The 17,081-nt window shown below is 34.4% G+C and overlaps 4 protein-coding genes across 11 annotated transcripts; 1 reads left to right on the plus strand and 3 right to left on the minus strand.

Annotated features, from left to right (window-relative positions):
- Positions 1 to 450: 450 nt before the first annotated feature.
- On the minus strand, positions 451 to 6,997 carry LOC108975158. 8 transcript variants are annotated; one of them, XR_001993856.1, is made up of 11 exons: positions 6,829 to 6,997; positions 3,505 to 4,570; positions 3,070 to 3,432; positions 2,796 to 3,006; positions 2,569 to 2,738; positions 2,355 to 2,495; positions 2,108 to 2,275; positions 1,808 to 2,040; positions 1,613 to 1,747; positions 980 to 1,546; positions 451 to 916 (listed from the first exon to the last, which is right to left on the minus strand). XR_001993856.1 is itself a non-coding variant. In XM_018943533.1 (11 exons), exons 3-11 carry the CDS (start codon positions 4,549 to 4,551, stop codon positions 1,237 to 1,239), a joined length of 2,778 nt encoding a protein of 925 aa, XP_018799078.1. In that variant the 5' UTR covers positions 4,552 to 4,570; positions 4,736 to 4,895; positions 6,844 to 6,997; the 3' UTR covers positions 451 to 1,236. The 8 variants fall into 8 exon arrangements, 7 of the variants coding, with proteins under 7 accessions (XP_018799078.1, XP_018799031.1, XP_018799052.1 ...); XM_018943533.1 differs by adding an exon at positions 4,736 to 4,895 and having other exon boundaries at positions 451 to 1,546; positions 6,844 to 6,997; XM_018943486.1 differs by having other exon boundaries at positions 451 to 1,122; positions 1,196 to 1,546.
- A 265-nt stretch (positions 6,998 to 7,262) lies between these two features.
- On the plus strand, positions 7,263 to 8,268 carry LOC108975081. The gene is made up of 4 exons (XM_018943353.1): positions 7,263 to 7,380; positions 7,437 to 7,739; positions 7,798 to 7,973; positions 8,141 to 8,268. The coding sequence occupies exons 1-4, from the start codon at positions 7,276 to 7,278 to the stop codon at positions 8,259 to 8,261; spliced, it is 705 nt and encodes a 234-aa protein (XP_018798898.1). The 5' UTR covers positions 7,263 to 7,275; the 3' UTR covers positions 8,262 to 8,268.
- A 77-nt stretch (positions 8,269 to 8,345) lies between these two features.
- On the minus strand, positions 8,346 to 9,955 carry LOC108975072 (UPF0605 protein GA14893). Its single transcript, XM_018943344.1, has 4 exons — positions 9,838 to 9,955; positions 9,357 to 9,771; positions 9,137 to 9,299; positions 8,346 to 8,752 (listed from the first exon to the last, which is right to left on the minus strand). Exons 1-4 carry the CDS (start codon positions 9,876 to 9,878, stop codon positions 8,445 to 8,447), a joined length of 927 nt encoding a protein of 308 aa, XP_018798889.1. The 5' UTR covers positions 9,879 to 9,955; the 3' UTR covers positions 8,346 to 8,444.
- Positions 9,956 to 10,082: 127 nt separating this feature from the next.
- Positions 10,083 to 12,372, minus strand: LOC108975092 (NADPH:adrenodoxin oxidoreductase, mitochondrial). The gene is made up of 5 exons (XM_018943365.1): positions 12,047 to 12,372; positions 11,180 to 11,552; positions 10,950 to 11,121; positions 10,566 to 10,889; positions 10,083 to 10,504 (listed from the first exon to the last, which is right to left on the minus strand). Exons 1-5 carry the CDS (start codon positions 12,274 to 12,276, stop codon positions 10,176 to 10,178), a joined length of 1,428 nt encoding a protein of 475 aa, XP_018798910.1. The 5' UTR covers positions 12,277 to 12,372; the 3' UTR covers positions 10,083 to 10,175.
- Positions 12,373 to 17,081: the final 4,709 nt, after the last annotated feature.

The following is a 17,081-nucleotide window of genomic DNA, read 5'->3' on the forward strand; positions in this document are numbered from 1 at the left end:
TTTGAAATACATAGACAAGATTTTAATTTTTAAATTACAACAATTAAAGCAAATATTATGTAAGCCCGACGATTTAGAGAAAGAGTGGTACTGCAGGCTGTCGTCATTTTATAAATTAAAACTTGAAATGAGTTTATGGCTATTGACCTAACCACAAYTTAATTTATAAACAAGATTTATTATATTGTGCTCACGCGCTCAGCAAGTTAGATAGTTATACAATTTTCAATTCAAATACAACTTCTGGATTGTTATTTTTCAATAAACTAACTAAATATTATTTGAGAAAATCATACAAATTAWCTTTTGTTAAACATTCCGTTTATTTATTTATTTTGAGGTGAGTTTTTGCATATACTTTTTTTTTATAAATTGCAAAGGATTCTCATATATAGAAAATATAATATAATTAAAATTATATGTGTGTATAGAGWACAATTTAATCATAGAATATATGTAAATAACTGACTGATTTCATAACGTTCGATAATTTTTATCGAATAAATCGATATTTTCGCTTAATTTAATCTTAATATTTTACATGTAATAACATAATTTTCTTTGCAATGTTTACGTTTTTACATATATTTTTTAAAGTAACAAAAAATATTTTAATTTCACTGCAAATTCGTAGCAATTATAACTGTAAACGAAACTTAATACATTCTTTTCTTAAACATTTCCAAATTGTATTACTAAAAAATTAACACTAGCGGGGATTCCAGTGACTATAGGTGTAAATGTATATTGCAAATGTATATATAATTGTATGAATGTGACCAAATAAAAATAGAAATCAAGTATTAAGCGGTGACTTAAAGTCTTACTTAAATGTAGGAATATATAAAAGTTAAGTTATAAAGTAGTGCCAAATGACATAATAGTTACACAATTCCGTGTTTAATTTGGAAGCTACCTGTGTGATGCACAAAAAATTACATATATAAAAATTTGCACGCATTAATGCTAAAATACATACGTAAATTTAATGTCTTTCTGCCACCAGCAGCAGAACATCTTCTTTTGAATGTGCTAATAATAGTAAAACTGAAAAGGTCATACTCCATAATGAAATCTAATATTAATTGAAGTTATTCTTCGCGTTCATAGTTTTAGTTTAAGCTACAAATTTATAATCCATGTGTTAAAAATAATTTTTTTTTTTGTTACTCATTATTTTTTCATATTAACGCACAGTTTTTGCTTTTTAATTTTGTGTGATGTAACGGCATTATTTCAATTAGATTGAACATTACTGCCACCACCACCGCTATCAGCATCAGCAGTTGCGCCGCATTGTTCGGAGCGCTTCCGTCGCTCTTCCTCCTCTTGCTCCTGCTTTATTTGAGCGGGCAATTTCACTTTCATCTGCACCTTAAGCACTTCACGCAGTTCTTGTAACTCTTGCTGACCTTGCATAAGACGCTTGACACCGCGCGGTAAACCACGACACGATGACAGATTTATTGAACTCATGTGCGCACAGTTTGCAAGTATTTCCTTGACTGCTTCATCTGAAACCGACGAGCCACAGAGATTCAAATGCCTGCAAATTGGAGAAAATATATTTATGGACATTCATGTAGCTTTAATAAGATTGAATTGTACTTACGCTAATGGCGATTCGCTGCCCTTTTCGGCCAATGCACGTAATGCATTGTCAAGTGGTTGCTGCACATTCGCCCAAGCTAAATCTAATTCAATAAGACTATGAGCCCATTTTGAGGCGATCAACTCGAGGCCGGAGCTACATATAGAATACAAATGTGAATTTAAAACCAAACAAAAATAGTTGTTAACAAATTACCCCACATCACGTGTCACTGAGCAAAATGACAAAAATAAATGCTTGATGTCCCATGCTGGTAGRCGTATAAGACTTTCGTGTGTGAGTCGTGCGCAACCGCGCACATCCAAGAGCTTCAGTTTCGAACTGGTTTTCARTATGCGCTGCAAATGGTCATCACCGATAACACGACATTCATCCGTTAAAGCTGCCACCGAAAGTTCCTCAAGCTCTGGGAAACCAGGCGAATCCATCTATAAATATATGGCGACTTTCAATAAAACGAAATCGGTTTAACGATTATTAATATTTTGCTCATACCGCTTCTTGCAGTGTTGCATTCCCCCATGTTATGTGTGAATTCGTGACTCGTAGCACTTTTAATTTCGGGCAGCCRTGCTGAAGCTTTTCAATGTGAAAGATGCCGTGTGAAGTCGCTTGTGTTGTAACATTTGAGAGATCTAARTTCACCAAATTGGGGCAATGTGTCTGCGGAAGGTATACAAAATATTTTTTAATTATTGTACAATTAATAAAATTAGAAGGGKTTAAAAGTATAAATGCTTACAGCCAAAGTAGCGACTATTTGTGGGATCCCGGCCAGCCGATTATGTGCCAAATAGAGATGCGTTAAACGTTTATTCATTATTTGTAATGCATTGCACAGCGATTGTGGGCCCACTGCGCTCTTGCTCGCGTTCATTTCCACCTGTGTCGTAACAATAAAGGCATCTTTTCAAATTTGGATCCGCAATAAAAGATTTACAAACGCWGAAACTTACATTAACAGAACTCAAATCAAGGCGTTCCAGTTTTTGCATATTTTCGGCTAAATAAGCCAAATGATCTGAAGTGAAACCTTTCCAACCTGACAGAGTAATGCTYGTTAAATTTGGACAACCGACCGCCAATTTGTTTAGAAAGCAGTTTATATCTGACATTTTCCAGTTAGCTTAAATGATTATAGTGATTAAAGATTTATTTTCGAATCATCATGTGGAATACTTACCAACATTCAATTCTGTGCACTCGCTGCATCGATTGTCTACAAACCATTTTAGCTTGAGTTCGGTGCGATATTTATCCTTTATCCACGTAGATAGATCCATAGTTTTCCACAAAGATGGCGTTAGCGCGACATTTCGCCACAGTGTACAAACACGACCAAGTCGACAAAGTGTTGGCAAACAACCTTCACGATCAACTAGAATTTCAAAAATCTAGAAAATAATTTTATTTGAGGTTGTCTTTCCTTTTGAAACGTTTTTCAATTTCATGCACACCTTAAAAAGTATTTCCTGTGGGATGCGTGCGCCCCAATCGCCTTGCTCAATTGTGGCGCGATGTTTCTCGCCTTGTTCTTCGATGCCACTAAAAGAGACTTTCTTCTGACGTTCTGCATTGCTGGCCTTATTCTTCCCGCGCTTTACCGTCGTTACCTCAGGCTCACTTTCGTCGTCATCGACGCGTGCCTTTGATTTCGTTTTGCGGGAACGTTTGCGCGTCTGCTTAGGAGCAGTAGTTGTTGTAGTCTCCACCAATTTCGCTGTGACGGTTGGTACTAAAATACCTGTTGAAGCAGCCAAATTGCCGGTCGAATCTGATTTCTTTATACATAATTTAATTCCCGTTTTATTGTCGCTTATCTGTGATAAAATTAAATATACGGGAATCAAATAATCATGTAAATAATACAAATAATAAATTCAATTTATTACCTCGCTTTCGTACATAGGCAACGTAGATTTTTGTTTCCTTTGTCGTGGTGCACGTATAGTTTTTTCTTTCAATTTTTTATTCATGGCCGACATTAGCGGTTTCCCACTAGATTTGGGTATGGTGCCATTTGCAACAAGATTAATCGGTTGTATAACGCGTTTGCCACCACCTTCCGCAACTGAGTCAATATCAGGGGCACCCCTCTTGGTAGCTGTCTTAGACGGTGTTGACTCTCCACTATTATTTGAGACAGACATTTCTGGTGCTTCTGGTGGTGTAGTTGGGGTAAGTGCTGCACTGCTCGCAATAGAGGCCTCGGTAATCATCGGCGAGAGCTGAGAATCCGATGCTGGTGATGAGGATGATGTAGCGGTGTTTGCATCATCTGTTTGTGTTTCTGACTTGGGTGGCGATAAGATTGTATCTGGAATAGAAGCTCTTATACCGGCAGCCGCCACAACTACGGAAGCTGCTACCCCAATTGCTGAAGCAATGGATGCACTTGATGTCGCAATTATTGTATCTCTAAGTGGTGGTGATTGCGATTGTGTTGAAGGCGAAAGACTGTTGTCATCGTCAGCTGTTGATGCTTCTCCCTTCTGACTTTCGTCATCCTCGACAGCATCTTGCGAATCTTCAAATTCATTTAAATCATTTGAATTTTCTACACTTTTGGTCTCTTTAAAATCAAGACTATTTTTATTCACACTTTCTTCCAACTTTGGAGTTTYGGAGCACTCATTGCTTTCAGGGGCTTTTGTTAATAAGACTTCTTGTTGTTTTACCGATATATCTGATATATTCTCATTCATATTTGAATCTTCTTCATTGGTCTTGATAGCTGAATTATGTGTAGGCTTCTTCGCTGTTTCGTCACTTGTTTCATCTTTATTAGATTGGGTTTTATGATTTTGAGTTTTGTTCATATCTTCCGCAACTTCAATATCTGATTTATCTACGGAATTTGTTGCCATTAGGGAAACATTTGTTATTCCTGCATCTCCACTACAATTGCTCGGTTCAAGCTGCCTTTTTTCTATTTCCATTTTCAAATTATTTTTTGTGCTAAAAACACACAAATATATAAATTTTGTATAATTGTAATTATTTAAAAGTTAATTAATCATCATATACAATTTTTATCCACTTTAATAAATTGTGAAATCRGAATATTGTGCATATCTCTTCCTTTGTTTACCCTCAAGTGTGTACGGACTTGTCGGTTCTCACCTGCTTATGTTTTGTTTTTCGGTGCCACTTTATTAATTCGCTGTTGTATTATTTCTTATTTATTCATTGTTTACATCGTCTCATTCGTAACAATTACATATTTTCAACTCTTTCACAGCAGGCGTAAAAATGCATTTCTTTGGCCTTTTAGTCCGACAAACTGCAGACAAACACAAACCAMAATTTTTTAACTGTAATCTCAACGTTTACTGTACTATCACATATATTAATTATTATATATTTTTATAATATAAAAGTTGCAATTTTGGTTTATTTTTTCTGTTCTTTTAGTTTCGAGTTTTTCGCGCCTTCGACTAGCAGAACTGTTTATCTCTTTTCAATGATATATTTATTCCAATTCGCATATAAATCTTTCTTGGTCCCACTTATGGTCGCTCACTAGATACCATTCTACGTGAGCTTCGGATGGGAAAGATAACATTTGCACAAAAGAGATGGAAATATATAATGTACCGCGTATGCGGTTCTCGCAGGTTGGAAAATTTTTCCGTTTTTTTTTAGGATCACAAATTTTTCACTATATAAATTTCACATTTTAGCTATTCGCACTAAATTTTATTAGAAAATCAACTTTAGCAAAGAGTTATAGTTGYTTTCACAATATAATTTTTCACGTTTCTTAAGAATATCAGCGCAACAAAAATTTTCGCTGCAACGACGTTAAATTGTAGTGTAGCGGACGAAGTACGACATACAATAAAGTTTACGTGCTTTGTTTTCTCTTTCCTTGTACGTAGGGTTGCATTTGTTAGTAGTGGTCGAAATTTATCTATTTAAAACATTAAAGATCCTGAATCAAAAATATAAATTTGGATTTAATTAAAACACTATTTTACAGAATATACTCAGTATAATGAATTCATTGTGTTTTTAAGGTCATTATATTACAAGCTGTTTTATGAAAATTTCTGCGATTATATTTTCTAGCACACATATTTTTATAATATGTTTCTAATGTCATGTTGCTCGCTTGATATTCGATTCCAATATTTAGAGTAAAAGTTGAGTAAACCTAAAAAATCATTCTGTTCTACACAATGTTTCCAAAATAATTTAATAATACAACGAGTTTAGTAATATTTTAAGCGAAATGTTGAAGTTCTTAAATTAATACCTTAAAAACAAACTCTAATCCGTTCTAACCTGCTAAACAATTTTGGATTCAATTGAAACAATGCGATTAGTTGAGGGTATAAAAAATGCAAAGCCTAAAAACCATCAATAATTCAAAACATAAGAACAATTTTCACTTCATTTCGGATTTATTTTAGAGCATATTTTATTATCTAATTTCATACTATTAAAAATTACTCTATAGCAAACCTGTTATTCCAGTTGTAAATAATATAGCACTTATTTACCGCCTTTCTCCGCACTCTGTTTCACACATTCTAACGATTTTCAATTTAGACAAATACAATCATCAATATTTTGCCATCTTCTTTCTAAACTATTATATTTATTTTACGTTTCTCTCTCTACGATGCATTCGTKAAGAGATTTTAACATTTTGCAAATCTAATGACGATGCAAACGTAAACAAGTGCTCGCGCAAGTGAGACAACAATATATGCAACCGCTTGTTACACACAATTACACACTCCCACACATACCCATTTGAATCAGAGAACTTAAAGCATTTTTTTTTTAAGTTCTCTGATTCGAGTGCTCAAAAGCGATTATACYTTAATTTCCACTTTCCCTGCAAATATAGCATAAGTAAACTTTATTTACCGACAAAATACTGTACTTTTGTAGGCTATCTTTTGTATTATTATTCAGATAATGCGACATTGTTTACCAATGATAATTTACCGCCGTTATGTCGCTACTTCACTTTCTTTGTATGTATATATATGCAACACTGGCACCTTCACTTTGGTTTGTATTACGCTTTTTTTCATCCACTTCACCTTCTCTGGCCAATTGCAGCAGGTACAGATAAAAACGCACTTAACTTAATTTCTCTACGTGTTTGTACCTATTAAATGTAAATTTTCATTTTATTGTACCTCTGGGACACTAGCAAATTGTAAATAAGTCCACTTTTAACTAATACGTGAACCGCTCACCATTTCATCACGCACCAAACTTTATTTTAGAGAAGACGTGCACAGATCTATTGAATTATTATTATAACTGCATCACTCCCGTATTGTTCAACACAAACTATGTTGAAATTTCTATATTGGTCCACTCACATTCCACTTTTGCGTTTGCTTTCTTCGTTTACTATTCCTTTATACATCTACCAGAGAACGTTCTCTGCATCTACATGCAGCGAATTCTTAGTGGGGAATCTATGATAATTTTTAGTGAGGACAGTACGAACTAGTGTTTTGTGTGTTTTTAGTTTCTTGGTGCATTGGCAACACTTGCTATTTTAAACAACTGTTGTTGTATACTTTTATATATGAATTATATATATTTCTATACATTTTATATACTGGACTACATTTGGTTTCCGCTTCCGTTAGAATAACAGATGTTTAATAAAAATTATTGAATTCAAGTTTACAATGGATTTCCCAAGATTTCCTTACATTGAACTTATTAAAAATAATGTTGAAATAGTGGACAATACACTGGTTGAGACGTTTCTTCAGAATTTTATTTCTCAGTTGGTAAACGGAATATTCTGCAATTTAATTACTATCAGTTTTACTATTAATATTTATAGGTTAGTGAAATCTCAACGTTGGAAGCATCCTGCGATAAATTGAGAAACTCAAAAAAAGATTCGCAGGTTTTAAAGGAAAAATATTTAAGAGACATATTTGCAATTACACATGGCAAAAACGAGGACGAAATTTTGCCCCAGCAATTATCGAAACGAATGCAAAGCGAACTTGGCACTTTTCAGTTGGGTGGACAAAGAATTAATGAATTGYTAGAGCGTTTTCATAAAGATTATAAAGATTGGCGGTTCACATTAGAACAACAAATGCAAAAATCGCTTGGAGCAGATGAATTAATTTTTTTGGTAATACACTGTACAACTAGATAAAGTCAACCAAATTCAATATTACTCTTATATTTAGCCACAGCAGCAGTTGATGGATAAACTAAACACACTTGGAATACTTACTACAAATGTCAAAAATGAACTAAATGTTGTTGAGAAAACAACMGAGGACAAAAATAAAGTTTTAGAAGACAAACTAAGAGCAATGCAAGAGGAAGTAAACAAACTTGAAGCGATAAAAGCGGAAATAAGGTAAGTGTCTTACAATATAGTTTATTATATAAATCAAATCACTGGCAATGTTGGTTATAATCGCAGTAGAGCTAAAGCGTTTTGATTTTTTTGATTCATTTATCTATAACCAATAATAATTATTATTTGTGCACACCATTACTCAAATGTTGTTTATGTTTAAACAGCGCTGCACAGCAACGACTCATTGACGCAATAAAGGAAAAGCAATTTAAATATCAGCAAGATAACAATAAGTTGTTGAGGGAAATTGCTAGCTTACAAGAAAAGCTCAATCTCTACGAATAAAACTCGTAACTTTTATATATACTTAAAACTGTTAATTTTTTCTTATTTTAATGTACATACATTGTATACTAAGTACTTAATTTACAACAGAAATAATATCTATCACAAACTACAAAATGGACTATTTACAGAAATTGCAATTTTTTATTTTTGTTTTCATATGCACGAATCATAGTTATTTGATTAGTCCTTATGTAGTGCCAGCCAATGCTTTGCATCTACAGTAGCATCACCAAACGTACGCCCGAATGTGAAAGTTTCTCCTGGTACGTGACCTGCATATTTGGGCACCATTCCAATTGTACGATGATAGATAACAAAGTGACCAGTATTCGGGCATGAACTCCCAATACCGGCATTTTCTTGTGGACACCACTCAGCACTTCTTCTATGATGGTAATTATTGGTGAACTCACATAGTGCGCTGTTAGTCAACTGTTTGCTAGTTTCGCCAAAACGTGTCAACGCCATTGGTATATGACCACCGTAACCTAATAAAGATAAAAATAAAATATTGTGAAGGTTTAGAATAAAATTCAAATAATCGTAAGTTGCAGTTACGCGTGGAATACGACATTTCAATGTATTATGTTATTTAATACAAACTAAAACTTTACACGTTAAAAATTTATGGACTTGAATTTAAGTAAGTGAATTTGTTGGATCGATTATTGTCCAAATTAATATTGCAATAAGTTATCTAAAGAAATTCAACATTTGTARTATATCGGTTAAATTTTTGCTCTGAAGTGTGTCAGTTGGTGAACGTTGTTAATGACAACCAAATTTATAAATAAAGTCAGGTTGGATTACAAAAAAAAAAAAAAAATACACAGTATACACTGTATAGTGTATTAAAGCTAAAAATATAATACCATTAAGAATATATTTCTCCTCATCATCGTTTTCCATGAAATGTGGTACAGTCGATTTGGAATATGGCTCTTTCTTCTCCATAAAACTACAGTCCAATTTTTTAAAGGCTTTCGAACGCGCATTCACCGCCATCAATGGCGAACGATAATGTGTATAAGGTAGCTAAAACATATAATTTCACACATAATTTGTTTTCAATACAATTGGCATATCGCTCACCATGCGTTCGTTCATTTTATTTTCAAACACACCAWATCCACTACCCAAAAGATCTCGATGCATCAAGTTTCTGCGTTCGCAACGTAACTGATCCATTAGTAGTTCATGTTCAGCCATACCAGCTGTGGCSGCAGCAATGTATCGCTTGCCAACTTTGGATGCCAGATTTGGTACGAACCCATCATAACCGGGAATTATGGGATTACGATAAACGGGATCCACATATTTTTCACGTCTATCCAGGAGCTCTGTTTCTAGTGTAGTCGGGTACACCAATGAAATTGGTGCACGATTTGAAGGTGTCACAATTAATTCGGGTGCATGTATGACACAGGGATCGATCAGCAATTTATGCGTTAATTTTCCATATGTTTTACCCGCACGAAAACGAAATTGTGGACAATGACCAGTATAGCTATTAGTAATTAATACAAAATATCATGTTATATCCGAAGTGACCTTAGCGTTAAGAATAACTCACCCAGGAATGTAATGCGGTTCTGGGGTAATAACCAATTCCATGATAACTGCTTAATTTATTTAAACTTATATTATTTTTTTCAAAATCACTGCAAATTTTATTTTGCCGAATATTTTTCTATGCTATTTTTTACAAATTTTCTACACCACTTTTAATTTTTCGTTCTATTCTTCATACATTTGTTCTTTTTCATACAATTTTTTACAAAACTATTTTTTGACTTCAACAAATTCATAGATTTTTTTTTTTAACAATTATAAATAGATAAATGTCGTGAAATAGAAAAATATAAATTGTTTTCATACTTTTTACTTATATTCTAAGATATTTTCTAGAATTTACAGCCCTGCCACCTTAAGCATTTCTTCCACATCCACTAACTTCTCGCGTGGTTTCCCCAACACTTTACCAGCTTGAGTTTCAGCTTCATCGATGCGTTGCCAATGTGTCCATGTTACAACACGTTGCAATTGCTTCGTGTCCAAACCCGCTTTGGCCGTGCTAGTATCCAACTTATTCGACAAAATGTCATCACATATTGTTTTCGCAACGGTAAAGGCTCCATTCATAGTTGTGAGAATAACACCTGTGGGGCCCGTACCTAACCAGCCTGCTACATATATGCCGGGATCTACCATTTTACTAACAGCATCACACAAAACGCGTCCTTCGCCAAAAGTATATAACAGTTATAATAAATATGTGTGAGAGCTTTTAAGCGTATTTACCATTCTCATTGTGYACACGTCCACTGTGCTCATCGAAACATATGCCACCATCGACGCAAGTAGATTTGTAGCCTATGCTTCGTAGCACCAAATCAGTTTGCAGATGTTCGGTTTGATCAGTTGGAACGGCCATGTCATTTTGCAGCTTCGTAACAGTCAATTCAACTTCATTTTCGCCAATTGCTTTTGGCGCMCGCAAGAATATTGGTAAGAAACGTTTATTTTTAGCACTACTGCTACCAGCCTGTTCCGACAAGCTTTTCAACATCAATTCAGTTAGACGTTTACGTGGGCGTGGCAGATTAAGTAATTGTTCCGGTACATCTATAAATAACAATTGGTTTTGATGGTTATGGTTTAAAAATKTAAATTCAAGTTAGTTGCCTGTAAAATCATCCGGTTTCCATAAGGTTTGCACATTTGGTAATTTCAGCATCTCGCGCAATTCTTTTATGGTAAAAGCGGCTTGCAGTGGGCCACGTCGTCCAACCAAATAAACCTGCTGTACTTTGCTTCGCGAAAGCGCTTCCAGCGCATACTCAGTAGTATCTGTTTTCTAAATATTTTGAACACGCTAAAATATTATATATTATGATATTAACTTTATTACCAACCCTCAATGCATCCAATGAGCTGAGCAGCATACGAGCCGCATCCACCGCTACGTTGCCTTGCCCTAAAATAGCTACAGTATTTCCGCTCAGGTCGGGATTCAGATGTTGTGCGCCAGGTAGACCATTATACCACGCCACAAATTTACGTGCAGACAGCACATTCGTTCGATCCTCATTAGGTATATTCAACTGTCGATCTTGATCAGCTCCATATGTGAGTAGAACGGCATGGTAACGCTTACGCAAGTCTTCTAAGCTTATATCTTTGCCTAATGCTATGTTGCCGTAAAAATGGAAGTCTTTATGCTCTGCTGTTTTATTAAAAGTATTGATTACGTTTTTCACCTCAGGATGATCGGGCGCAACGCCGTAACTATAAGTGAAATATTTTAAGCAGGGTAACAGAATTTACCGATTAGCTTTAGAATAAAAATGTATATTTTTCTTAGACGATCAGTGTTTATAAACAACAAGATATGTAGGGCAAATTATCAGCTTATCAAAGTTTAGAATGATACTTCAAAATTGTGGTTTTCCGACGTTTTCTTCTGGATGTWACAAACTTCGTGCTTTACTTATTATACATGATTTGTTCACGGTATAATGTGTATATGTACAAATTTATTTAYCTACAAACACTAGCTACTTTCTCCACAGTGTTTGAACACTCAATTTAATATTTTATTGATCCCAAGGTGAAAAACAGTAACAAGTAAAAATTWTACGAAAAAACTTGTTTAATATATAAATATTGTAAATTTAATGAAATACCCTATTTTAAGATGTTTTTTAATCAACAATTTTTTTATTAACATAAATAATTATTCTTGTTTTTGCCGCAAAGCTAACGTCACAGGTTACACTTACCGAACCAAGCCGAATGGCACTGGTAATTTTTCAATTAAATCCACGGCACAGTCACTAAGATGTTTCAATATATATTGTGCAGCATAAAAGCCTGCCGGTCCGGCGCCGACTATACAAATTCGTTTTGTAGCGCCGCTATCACTGACTCCTGTGCTAAACCCTTTCTTGATGGTATTAAAATATAATTGTTTTGTGATTACTGATAGCGATAAACTCCGTGATGACAACATTTTTTAACAGAATTTCACAAAATGAAAGTTTACAACTGAATCCACTTTTTATCAATGAAGTTAATAAACAAAAGAATGGAATGCTTTGGTAATCATTTATCCGCAACAGCTGATTGTTGAAAGCTTTTGTTTTTGTCTGGGTTTCGCTTTAGCTTCTTCAAAAGGTAGTATTTTTATTTAATACGTTTTACATACGTTCGCTACCATAATTTCAAGAGTAGATTTGACAGCTAAATGGTTGAGATAAAGACAATCATATTGTGAGATTGCTTTATATATTTAAGTGTATAAAAAGCGCAAGTGGAATTTCTGAGGTTCTCAAATAACTAAATATTTTGAGAATATTTCCTTATCGCACTATTGATCGTTTTTTTTTTTCAAACGTCTACAGTTGATGACAGAAAGGGGAGTGGTCGTACTTTTGTGGTTAGAATCAAATCAACCATAAAAACTATTCGCGAAGGCATTCGCAGACATTCTCTTTTAAATAGAAAATAATGTCCATCCAAATATATATATCAACCAGTTTAATGTCAAGACTTATTCGAGATAAATTCATCACCTGTCACGGTGTCATAGATGTGTTTCGAAGCACCGCTATTTTAATTTGGTAACATTTTTCTCGGCCAGTGGATACGAGTCTTTTTATGAGCGATTGATAAATTGAGTGGGATCCAACGTGAACAATTTTTTCTACAGTGACGATAGGTCTTGAAATATTTGCGCACAGCATCCATAGTTTCCGGAACAACAAGTAATTTTTGACGACATTCTCAAAATTCGTCTTGGATTCCGATTGAATTCACCATACCATCGATAAACATTGGTCTTTGATGGAGCTTCATCGTCAAAAATTGAATTCATGGACGCACTCCTAATGTGTTAATTCACRTTGTTAAAAATAATCGTTTCAAGATGTTCCTGATTTAATTCCATTTCTTGAATATTTTAAGTTACTATAAACAACATAAATAGCACTCATATCGTAAAACATTCTGAATATGCATACCACCATTTTACGATAAAATTTTGAGTTTCTGATTGTAACACTGGTGTTGCCGAATCCCGAAATATAAAAGGCAACCTACATACAACATACATATGTGTGCTTTATTAAATAATATTAACGGCATTTTTCATTATTGTAATGGTTTCAACTTGTAACAGAGCTTATGGCAGGATTAAGTATGAACGCTTATTTTGCCCTTTCCTATTTGTATGCAAATGACATACATAGATTGTCTATGAAGAAGAATTTGATGAACTTAAAAATTATAACGTTACATTACTACAAAACTTCTGAAATTGTAATCTCACTCTATAACAAATTGCTAAGAACATTAGTGTAAGTGTTATTTATTGCTGATGCGATTAATGACAGAGAACTTTATTATTTATGTACATTCATACATATGTACATTTAGATTGTAGATCACAACTTTTTTCATAAGTGGGCGTGGCTTCGTTACTATAAAAATTTTCCGTACGTCGACATCTACTAAATTTTTGTTGAAACAACTTTTCGGAAATATTAATTTTTATCGTTACAAAGCCAGATGTGAAAATGGGTAAAATCGGATAACAGTCCACTAAAAGTTATATTATCGAGAAAGTTTCATATTTCACAAATTATTTGACAGATTTGAATGAAATTCGAGATCAACTAATGTATCTTCCTTGCTTCCTTCCTTCGCCTCACATYAAAGGTGAATATGATTTGAAAACGTTACCGGTTAGCCCTATATCAGATTTGGATGTATGGTATGTACATATGAAAATACACGAGCACATTGTAGTTCATAATGATGTTAGTAAAAAAGACTAAAAAAAATGATATTTTATTGACATTGAGGGCAATTGATTAATGTTTTGTATTCCGCATTCGCATTTGAAGTTACAGCCGCAATTGTACAGCGAAACTGCAAATGAAAAAAATTGGAACATCATATGACTAAACACGCATACATAAGTAAATTAATTTTCAATAAGCATTGCACTTCATGCTTATCAGCATACACCTTATATAGCACCCAGCGAACTAAAAGTAGCCTTCAAGTACACATATGGTAGATCAACAACTGACCAGATATTCTTCGTGCCTCAAATCTTGGAAAAAACACGTGAAAAGAGGATCGACACTCACCACCTGTTCGGTGAATTTAAAGTTGCTTTGACAGCACGAAAAGGAGCTGCCTTTATGTACAACTGTTGCGGTGCGCCGATGTATTTATATCATTGGCCTCAACAACCTTTCTCCAGACAAGGTAAGGAAGCGAAGCAAATGGGCCTGGTAGTGAATAAAGCAAAGACAAATTATCTCCTATTATCAAACAGACAAGCAGCGCGACTTGGCTCCCACGTCACTGTTCACAGTCATAACTTCGAAGTCRTAGATGATTTCGTCTATCTTGGAACYAGCATTAATATCAACATCGACGAACGAAAACAAAACTCTAAAAGTCACTCATTATTCCCGTCCTGCTATATGGTGCAGAGGTTTGGACGATGACAACAACTGATGAGTCGACGTTGCGAGTTTTCGAGAGAAAAATTCTGCGAAAGATTTATGGTCGATGGAACGGTGAGATGTATGAGATATGTATACGACGACATTGACATAGTTCAACGAATTAAAAGACAGCGGCTATGCTGGCAAGGTCATGTTGTCCGGATGGACGAAAAAACTCCAGCTCTGATAGTATTCCTCACAGTATAAGCGGGTGGAAGCAGAAGAAGAAGAACACCTCCACTCCGTTAGACCAGGTTGGGAAGGGCGTGGCTACACTTGGAATCTCCAATTTAACGCCAAACAGTAAAAAGGAAGAACGACTGGCGCGCTGTTGTACACTCGGCTATAACCACCTAAGCGGTGTCTATGCCAATGAAGAAGAAGAACTATGAAAAAACAATTGTTGACAAGATATCTCCACAAAATGAATTATTTTCCAAAGTCGCGCTACAACTTGCGAACAAATTCTTCAGATCGGGCACCTAAAGCATATTTGTAAGCCAACGACCTTTTTATGCCATTTTATGCTATAATAAATGCACCTGTGACGGGTATTATCGCTTTATGATAGCGAAGTTAACGTTTTTTTTTCTCGTTTTATTTCAAAATCATTAGCAACGTGTGCATCTTTTATAATACATATAATATAATATATATATGCGCTCGACACGCATGCCGCTGTATCAATCTCAACCTGTTTATAGTTTTGTAATAACGTTAGTTAGTTTCTTAATAAACTGATTTGTTCCTTTATAGTACACGTATAAAAAATAMATATATATGTACATTTTTGATAGATTAAAGTGTTTTGAACTTTCATTTAACAAGGTTATCACATACATGCCAAATAAGAATAACAAAATTGCAATTCACCTTTAAACAAAACTTCATTATCTGACAGTTAGAAATTTGCAACATTACCCAACAAGCGTAATGTTAGAAGGTGATAGTGCAGTGAATCACAACTAAGGCAGTTAAATTCTTATCTTATAGATTTTTACACATAATTTTGTTTATAATAGAGTAGCAGATACGGCGTGTGTTTCTATTTTATATAAATATATTTAACGATTTTTATATAACAATATCAATGACGCATGTCTATATAACTTATGAATCAAGCCGATAGCTTTATTTTCAGTTCAATCTAGACTCAAAAGCCTAAAGGTCAGATACTTAAATGCCAATATTTCTGAAAACAAATTCCATAGATTGCCTCCAGTCTACATATGTATGTCTTAAAATGAAGTTTCATACATATATTTGCATATATTTAAATATAATATTTTCTGCAGCTGACTCACCATCGAACTCCAATATTTAAGTCTTAAAACTTGAAGCATATTTTTTTTTTTGTGGAACAAGATCAATTCATACCTCGCAAATACGAGATACCCACAAAAAAATTGGGTCTTTCAAGACTCTATTGCGTCATGCCTACTTCTCTGACATCATGGAATGTATATGTTATATATTTATATTACTGTACATATTATATTATATTTTCCGAATATAAAATTACTCAGAGTTGTGTGTCCCGACAATTACTGCACCAATCTAAATCATTAAATATTATATTGGTAAAATATTAAAATAAATAATTACTACCGCGGGCAAAAAATAGTAAGAACCTTCGTCGAAATTTTTGTTCTAGGTCTGACTGTCAGTTACATCTTTGCCAATGGTTACATCGAAATTATCATAAGTGTTTAGTATACGCTTATCTTTCTGAAGTACCTAAAGTGCATTCAGCGAGTTTTACGTTCAGTGAAATTATTCAAGAAATAAGTTCCACTAAAATTTGTGTGTGGAATAAAATTTCTGGTACTAAACGTTCGAATTGGTAGAAAAGGCCTTCGGCGATAACTATTTGCTGCGGGCAAGCAAACTACGAACCACGTCCAAGTGATGACCAACACGTGAATAAAGTAAAGCAATTGTTGCTTGAGAATCGACAATTAACAGTAAAAGATCTTATTGGCATTGTTGGACTATCTGTAGGATTAATGAAAACCATTTTGAAACTTTTGGTTCCAAAATCCCTCAATTTTTTCGAAAAACAGCGTCGCGTTAACGTCTGTGAAACAATGTTTTCCGACTATCAGGCTGTCATGAAACTTATTACTACTGTCGATGAGTCTTGGATCTATGCTTACGATCCGAAAACAGATGATAAGTCGACCGAATATTGTGGTCCACCACCACCACGTCAAGGCAGGTCAAAAATCATGGTTATGTTGACAGTTTTCTTCGTTTATCGGGGTGTGGTGCACTCCGAATTTCTTCCGATCGGTCA

The sequence above is a fragment of the Bactrocera latifrons genome, unplaced genomic scaffold (genome assembly GCF_001853355.1).
Source record: "Bactrocera latifrons isolate USDA-ARS-PBARC rearing strain unplaced genomic scaffold, ASM185335v1 scaffold_113, whole genome shotgun sequence".
NCBI lineage: Eukaryota > Metazoa > Arthropoda > Insecta > Diptera > Tephritidae > Bactrocera > Bactrocera latifrons.